Source organism: Triticum dicoccoides, chromosome 4B (assembly GCF_002162155.2).
Source record: "Triticum dicoccoides isolate Atlit2015 ecotype Zavitan chromosome 4B, WEW_v2.0, whole genome shotgun sequence".
Classification (NCBI taxonomy): domain Eukaryota; kingdom Viridiplantae; phylum Streptophyta; class Magnoliopsida; order Poales; family Poaceae; genus Triticum; species Triticum dicoccoides.
The window spans coordinates 560,279,928-560,288,418 of NC_041387.1; the positions used below are offsets into that span (position 1 = coordinate 560,279,928).

General features: G+C 45.1%; 1 protein-coding gene across 1 annotated transcript in view; it reads left to right on the forward strand.

Annotated features, from left to right (window-relative positions):
- The first annotated feature begins 5,072 nt into the window (after nt 1-5,072).
- LOC119291455 (cell number regulator 13-like) overlaps nt 5,073-8,491 on the forward strand; it is a 4,927-nt gene continuing 1,508 nt past the window's right edge. The window contains exons 1-6 of the mRNA XM_037570208.1: nt 5,073-5,343; nt 5,466-6,149; nt 6,700-7,118; nt 7,425-7,531; nt 7,955-8,026; nt 8,286-8,392. Of these exons, the coding sequence (XP_037426105.1) occupies nt 5,751-6,149; nt 6,700-7,118; nt 7,425-7,531; nt 7,955-8,026; nt 8,286-8,392 (1,104 nt within the window). The 5' untranslated portion in view covers nt 5,073-5,343; nt 5,466-5,750. The remainder of the gene's footprint in view (nt 5,344-5,465; nt 6,150-6,699; nt 7,119-7,424; nt 7,532-7,954; nt 8,027-8,285; nt 8,393-8,491) is intronic.

An 8,491-nucleotide genomic window follows, 5' to 3' on the forward strand; every position in this document is an offset into this window, starting at 1 on the left:
ATCGTCTGGAGTAGCATGGGATCACTATTAACACGCGTGGATTATAAGGGGTGCCCCCTCTCAACCCAACCGGATACACCCATGCCCCCTGACCTGTTGACTGGCATTGCAACCGGTACCTGTAAACCTTCATTGTGGTCTCTCTGTATGATGTGTGCGGGGAAAGGGGTTAACAACTTACTGAACAATACCCTACTTGTGGCAGGGACAAGTGCTAGCACGAAACCAGTATGGGGGGTACCGGAATAAGACTCGATCTATGGTCAACTCAGGAGGTTGAAGTTTCCCTATAGTGGTTACCACAATATATTCTCTTGGAAGTACCCAATAGGGTCGCCACCTGGTATGTCCCAACATACTCTCACTGTATCATTCTCGTCACAACGAGATTTCAGTCTCACGGTCACTTTTCTCGTGACCGATTCTTCCTGCAATTTAGCCTTGACCAACATGGGCATATGTGGCACATGAAAATAATCATACTCGCTTATACTTCATGTTTAAGCGAAGATAAAATACCATTAAGGGGATCATGCATGTATGAGCAACAATATGCAAACTCTATAGGAATTCAACATATTCATAATTCAAATACGCATGCCAGAAATAATTATGCAGTCACCATATCATGTGTTCAAAATGCTTGCCTTGAGCATGCAGAAGTGTTGGGTGCATTCCAAATGTTTGAAAATCTTATCTTCCCTCCATTTCCTATTTTCAAAATATTTCAATTACCATATAAAGCCATAACAATGCTAAAAAGTTGTTTGGAATTTTTTTAAATAAATACTAAAATAAACTAGATGAAATTTTAGAAGTAATAGAAAAAGAATCAAGTCAATTGGGGTTGTGGTTTAAAAAATAGAGGCAGTCAAAGTTAGGGTCGAATATGAATTTAAATAAAAACAGAAAAGAAAATGGTTCGGCTAGAAATGCATTTTAAGAGTAGGAAGACGTACTTCACAGAATACTCTTTCACTTAAAATGAGCTGGCACAACGCTGAGTCACTGACAGTTGGTCCGCCTGGCCCACTAGTCAAGTTTGACTGGTTCGCGCGCGCGCCTTCCTCTCCGACAAAACTGAGGGGCTGCTCCGGCGGTCCTCGCTGGCGAACGACGGCTCCCCTCGGAGTTCTGAGCACACTGGTGTGCTTGAGGCGTCGTGGCGATCCTTTCGGTGCTTGCCATGGTCATAGGGGTGGGCGGACTTTGCCGACGACGAGCTCAACCGAAGAACTCCGGCAGAGACGAATTGGGGCTTTCGCCCACGGTGGCTCCAGAGCAGAATTGAGCACGGGGATGGATTCATAGGTGCTCCAGGGGGCTATTGGTGAAGAAATCGAGGAAAGGAAGGGCCGGACGGCGTCGGAATCATTCGGACAATGGCGGCGGCCGTGGTTGCCGGAATTGGAGAAGACGACTATCTCCGGTCGTTCTACTTCTATTGAAGACTTACAGCGGGGGGAGGAGGAGTTGTGATGATTGGGGAGAGCTCGGGTGAGCTTAAATAGGAGGGAAGAGGTGGTGCCACTGCTTCCAGAGAATGGCCATGATGGCAATCGCCATTAGTGAGGTAGAGAGGGTGGTTAGGGGCGGTGGCCGTGGTTGGTGTGGACGGCGGCTCCTCGCAGTGATGATAGGGATCGTTGGTTGGCTCGGAGAGGTGCCACACACCTTGGGCGGTGTTGTCCCGAGGTGACTGCGGCGGCCGCGTCCAGTGATGGCAGGCGAGGGCGGTGGCGAGGACGTGGCGTGGCCGGTGTGTCTTTTTGTGCGGTCGGTGAGCTGCGGATGAGCCTGAGCCGTTGGCATTCAAGCGAGATGGGCCCGGACAGAGACGAGGCGAAGGCGTACTCATCGGGCGATGCTCCTGGTTGTCATGGATGGCGGTGGCCGGTGCATGGCCAAGGCTAGCTGTCGGCAGGCTGCAGTAGGTGGGGGTGGTCAGCTAGGGGTGGGGCAAGCCAAGGGAGGCAACAGTTGCGACAACAGAAGCTCGGTGCCGACGCGTGCAAAACGCGCGCTCTGGCCGTGCCAGTGCACACATGTGTTCGTCATATTGCTAGTGCGATCTAGGTTGACCCAAACAAGCTGAAGATTAGTAGGAGGGTGCCTCTAACCATGAGAGGAGTGATGGACATGCTGGTTTGGTCAAATGATCAGGTGCCCAATGCAAGTTTGTGAACTTGCAGAATACTGTCATGCACATGAGGTGTTTGACATATTGCTAGGGCCAACTAGAAAACTTTGTTGGATTTGAAACTTGGCAGGATAGGGGTCTCTTTAGATGATAGAGATGATGGTGGAGTTTGTTTGGCAAGGAGAGAAACTTGTTAGTGCAAGTTTTGCAAAACTTCAGTATTGGACAGAAATTACAGAAGAATGTTTGATGGACTTACAAGTTGAAATTTGAGCTGCCCATCTGGGCTTAAGGTAGGAAAGTTTCAAAATTAACAGAGCTAGGAAAGTTAAGGCTGTAGTTATAACTCAAGAGTGGGACCAAAATGAAAAGAGGGTGTTTCACTCAAAATTTTCAAAGGACCTAGTTAGGTTTTTGCATAAAAGGGACATATAGGCATCCCATGACCTCCCATAACTTTTGTGGGATTTTAAAACAATTATTTAAAATGATTGTAGTGCAATAGAAGCATTTCAAGTATTGAAAATGCTTTTAAAAGTATTACTTTGTGGCAAATTTTATTATAGAAGTATTTTCTACTGTTATTTATAATACAAATGGCAAGATTTATAAGAGACCCACAGACCACAATATTCCACAAAAGTAATCTTCTATGGAGGGAAGAGTTTTGGATAACAGAAAACGGAAAAGGCCCTGAAATGACCTCATATAACTAACAATTTTATTTCTGACCAAATTTTACTTAATAAAAATACGATTAAATTTTTGGGGTGTTACAGTATTCGCGGTGAGATGTACCTTCATACCGCCTTTGGCGCTCCTATAACGGGCCGGCCCAATATTGTAGCTTTTGGGGATGGATTTTGAAAACGCTTCCGTGGACAAGTTCGAACTGGTTTTCGAAGCTTCGGTGCGGATTTTCTTCTACTTTGTTTCTATCTGTTGATCCCTTTTTTCTTTCTAGTTTTTTTATTTTTCTTTGTCTTTTCTTCTTCATTTTTTCAAATACATATTGACTTTTTAAAAGACAGATTGTACATATTTAGTCTACACATTAAACATTTTTTATATACACACTGAACAGTTTTTTATTCGAGTACATGCTGAACATTTTGTCAAATTCCCATTGAAAAAGTTGTGTATGTTTTGACCACTTTCAGATAAATTGAACATTTTTCAAATACTCGCTAAATATTATTCTGAATATATGTTGAACATTTGTCAAATGCACATTGAACATTCTTCAAATACATGGTGGACTTTTTTTGACACACACTGAACATATTTTTCATAAATGCCATGATTTTTTTTAAAAGAGAAACATTTCTTAAATGTTAAACATTTGTCAAATGCACATTGAACAACTTTAAAATACATGATGATTTTTTATCCTAGATCAAACATTTTAAAAAAATCCATGAACATTTTTCAAGTGTTAAATATTTCTAAATGTTATAGAATTTTTATAATTGTTTGAAACATTTTTCCAAAATTATGCAATCTTTTACACTCTATAAAAAAATTGTTAAGATGTCAGGAGCATATTTCTGAAACACACAAACATTAAAAAAATGATATGAACATTTTAAAAATCATTTGAATAATACTTTTACATTGCATGAACATTTTTAATTCATAGTGAGTTTTTGAAAAATTGAAGTAATCTGTGTTCTTTTTAAAAAAAATATACCCTCTTTTCGTTATTTCAACGGGGTCCTATCCAAGAGAACAGATCCAAACCTTATTAGGCGCCTTAAGTGCTCTTAAAGTTTATTTGGCAAATCGACGCACAAACACCCTCCACCTTGTTCTTGGCCCATTTATTTAAATTTTTGCTCCTTCGCGGCCATAATTTTCGGCTCACTTCGCAGTGCATAGAATGGATCAGCCCATGTAAGCTGTCGCTGCTTGTTTTTTCTGAAACGTTCCCAGCCATTTTTTTCAGTTTGTTCTGTTGCCATTTTGCTTTTTTGGCAAACATTTTACAAATGTTATTTTTTCATATTTGTAAACTTTTTAAATTTTGCTAACTTTTTTCAAATCCATGTATATTTTTTGAATGCATGATTTTTTTTCAAATTTGCAATATTTTTTAAAATCTGTTAACTTTTTAAAAGTTCGTGAACTTTCTTTAAACTCATGAACTTTTTCGAGTTCACTAACTTTTTCAAATGCGCGATAAATTTTTTACCCCGTGATTTTTTTCAAATTTGTAACATTTTTTTAATTTATAAGTTTTCGAAATTTTCATATTTTTTTTTTTAAAAGTCAACGCTCAACTACGAACGGAAGCGATTAGGAACCGGGAGAACCGGCGCGTGGCGAGCGAGCTACATACATTACGTGGTGGCGCTTCACGTAAGTGCGCGGCCGCCCGCTCGTGCACGCTGGCCCCGGTCGGTGCGGTGGCACTTCACTTCCACAGCATACATACATTACGCACCCGCGGACAAAAATTGGCAGTGCGCCTCGCCTCGGCGGCAACGGGGCGTAGCAAAGTGCACCACCACCGAACGAAACCACGAAACGAAAGCAGCAGGCCAGCAATTATACCAACCACCAGCGCACCTCGCGCTCACGGGCGCTTTGGCCGGTCCTGCGATGCCATGCCATGCCGTGGCCGGTCCTGCGAGTGCGCTATCGCAGCGCACAAGCTCCGAGGCAGGAATTAAACTATCCCTTTGTCGACACCTGCCGCAGCCCGCTCCCGCGGCGTGGAGACCGGAGACGGAGAGGAACGCTGCGCCGCACCAGCCCACCCCACCGGCACCGCACGTCTCGCGGTAACCCAGAACTGCCCGTGCACGACACCAGTACAAGTAAAGTCGCCCGCCTGTCCAGTAAACGCGACTCCGGCTGACTGACACATCGGGTGGTTGGCTGTTACCGGCGGTCCTAGAGAGGAGAGTGGAGTTAACGAGCGAGCCCGTCCAAAAGCCACCCAGCCAGGGTCTCCTCTCCTCTCCTCGTGCCAGCAGTAGCACCCACCACCCAAGCAACGGAGAGGCCGTCCCCTCCCTCCCTCATCCTCCCTACGCCTGCCGCCTCTCCCACTTGCAGCGGCATTGCCTCCGCTCTCACTCCAGTCCTCCCCCCTCCCCTCGGCCCCGCCGCTCGAGGGAGATAGCGTCGCGTGCAGCTCTGCCGCTCCTACCCGCTTAATTGCTCGCCGAGGCAGCCGGAGGAGGTAGCTAAAGAAAGAGGTAAGAATTGACGAGCTTTTCTTTCCCGGTTTTCTTGGCCGCGTTTCGCCGTTTCCGGTGCAAATTCTGCGGCGCAACCGGAAATCTCTATCTTCTTCATTAATTTCTCTCCTTCCTTGCAGCCGCTGTGGCAGGCGACGAAAAGGGGAACGACCACCGACCATGGCAAGGCGGGGAATGCTGCCGCGCCGGCGCGAGTGAGCGATCTCGCAGATCTACGCCCGCCGCCGCACAGTATCTGCTCTCCCAGAATTTCCAGCCGGACCGTCAGATGAGTGGTGCCACCGGCCGGGCCTCTTCGATCTTCGCTCCGCGCGCGGATTAACCAGCCCGGCCGCATTTCGCTCCTCCGCACCAAGGAGATCGGGTGATTCGTCGGGGGAGAGGGAGAAGCCGGGGCCGCAGCGATGGGGAGCGTGGGTGACCTGGCCAACTACGCGCAGCTCACGGGGCTGGACGCGGTGCGCCTCATCGGCCTCATCGTCAAGGCGGCGGCCACGGCGCGGATGCACAAGAGCAACTGCCGCCGCTTCGCGCAGCACCTCAAGCTCATCGGCGGCCTGCTGGAGCAGCTCCGGGTGTCGGAGCTCAAGAAGTACCCGGAGACGCGGGAGCCGCTGGAGCAGCTCGAGGACGCGCTCCGCCGGGGCTACCTGCTCGTCAACTCCTGCCAGGACCGCTCCTACCTCTACCTCCTCGCCATGGGCTGGAACATCGTCTACCGGTTCCGCACCGCGCAGACCGAGATCGACAACTACCTCCGCCTCGTGCCGCTCATCACGCTCGTCGACAACGCCCGCGTGCGGGTCGGTAATCAGTCACCTCTCCCCAACCAAATTGTTTGTTTAGCTCTGTACTACTACTTGTGCTATAATACTAGTGTCATCGGACACCTAGATTGGTGCTAGGCTTTTAGGAGATGTTGATTTGTTATGTATTGATTCCATTCTGCTGGGATATACTTACATGCTGGTCTAGAAAAAAAGGTGGTGTGCCTTTTGAGATTTGGTGGAATATGATTGGATTGGTGGCTTTCCTGAGTGAGTGCTCTGGTGGGGTGTCTTGTTTTCTGCCGACTGCCTAGGAAGTTGCTGTGAACCAAAAGATTCTATTGTAGAATGTTTCCTTCTCTCATTTCATTTGAGTAAAAACATACCGCCTTTTTGGCGATGATCGTTTTCATTGTTTATGTATCAATATGATTGAATTGCTACTAGGAAGTCAGGCCATGAGCTCTCGTGGGTCACTAAACATGTGACCTTGGATTAGTCCACTGTTACTACCAACTTTTGCCGCTTCTCCCTGTATCATTTTGGCTTCAAGGCCTATTTTGATCATCATTTTTCTCTATCTCAGGAGCGAATTGAGTACATTGAAAGGGATCAATGTGAATACTCTCTTGACGAGGAAGACAAAGAGGTCCATGAAGCTCTGTTAAACCCTGACCCTAGCACAAATCCTTCGATAGTGCTCAAGAAGACTCTGTCCTGTTCTTATCCAAACTTGCCATTTAACGAAGCCCTTCGAAAGGAAAGTGAGAAGCTCCAGGTGGAGCTTCAAAGATCACAAAGCAACATGGATATGGCCCAGTGCGAGGTTATTCATCACCTGCTTGGAGTTACTAGAACCGTGGAAAGTTCTATTCCAGACGAAAGTACCGATGCCAAGGTTGCCAAGAAAACCAAGTCAAAGTGCACAAAAGTTAATGAAGACAGTGCAAAATCATATGATGATGACTCTCCAAAGAAGCAAAAAGATGCCTATGTTGCACCGCGGTTAGTAAGTTTAGCTAGACTCTCTTGGTGCCTGATTATGTATGATATCGTTCCAAAGAACATAAAAATAATATGAGTAAACTATTTTGGAGTCATGAATTTGTGTGCCTGGTTTAAAATTTTAAAATCTGTTACTATTTGGTAACTTGAACTAAAACCACGACACGTATTTTGCATCGGAGGGAGTACATCAATTTGTCTGATCCGATGGAAGAGAACTGGGCTCTTGTATGATGTTTTGAAAGTTACCCTCCACAAATTGAACTTCCATACTATAAGATCCTTGATAGTTTTCATTGCATGCAGGAGTTCTTCACCTGTTCCCTACAACCATGATCTGGTCTCGAGTACAGCATCATACAGTGATGAGTGGCATGCAGATTTACTTGGTTGCTGTTCAGAGCCAGCTCTGTGTATGTCTATTTGTTTTCTCAGTGTATAATGGAAATTTAATCATTATGCTCACTATTGCACTGATGGTTTTTATTTTATCTTTGTAGTTCTGTGCATGCTATCTCAAGCACAATATACGCTTTTGTCATATCACTCTCAAACGTACTGCTAACCACACAGTTTATGCTTGATTACATAGTTTGGCACTCTTATGTTGAGGTATTTTAATCTGAACACAACATTGAAATCCATGCAGTGGAATGCATATTAAACCGAAAAAAATAACATAAATGGCTATAGGATGTTGCTATTCTTAACACTTCTTCAGATAATGCCGTTAATGTGTGGAAAACAATATGGGAGGAGGTATACTTGATGCTTATGAGTGACCCCAATGATTCTTACATATTTTTCTTGCTGTTTGTCTGCTTGTGATAACACAGGTCTGAAGACCTTCTTTTTTCCATGTGGAACGTTCTCAAGAATTGCTTCAATCGCCAAGAACAAGCCCATGTGTAAGAAAATTCTCTTAAAGTTACCACATCAGCTGTCAGAGTTATGACAAGCAAATTTCCACGCACCTATTTTTTATCAGTTAACCATTTGCCAAATCTTCTAATGTGCTGAGCATCTTATAAATCAAAATTTCCATGGCAACAAAGATCTTATACTACATTAGGTCTACTTCCAAAAATAATGCAGTCACAACTTATGTGAGCCTAACTAACCTGTAACTAAAGACTGATTTACATAGTTACTTTGTGTTGTCGTCAGCTTCCGGAGAAGCCTGCAATGATATTATGGCGTACTCCCTCATATTGTCTTGTTGCTGTTACACTTGCTGTGTAAGGAGAAAGCTTCGTCAAAGGCTAAATATTGCGGTAAATATTCCTGGACATCTAAATTTATTGCTACCAGTTGATTTATACCCCCTCCCCGAAACACACACCAGGGACTGTCCATGTTACATGTGCAGTTTT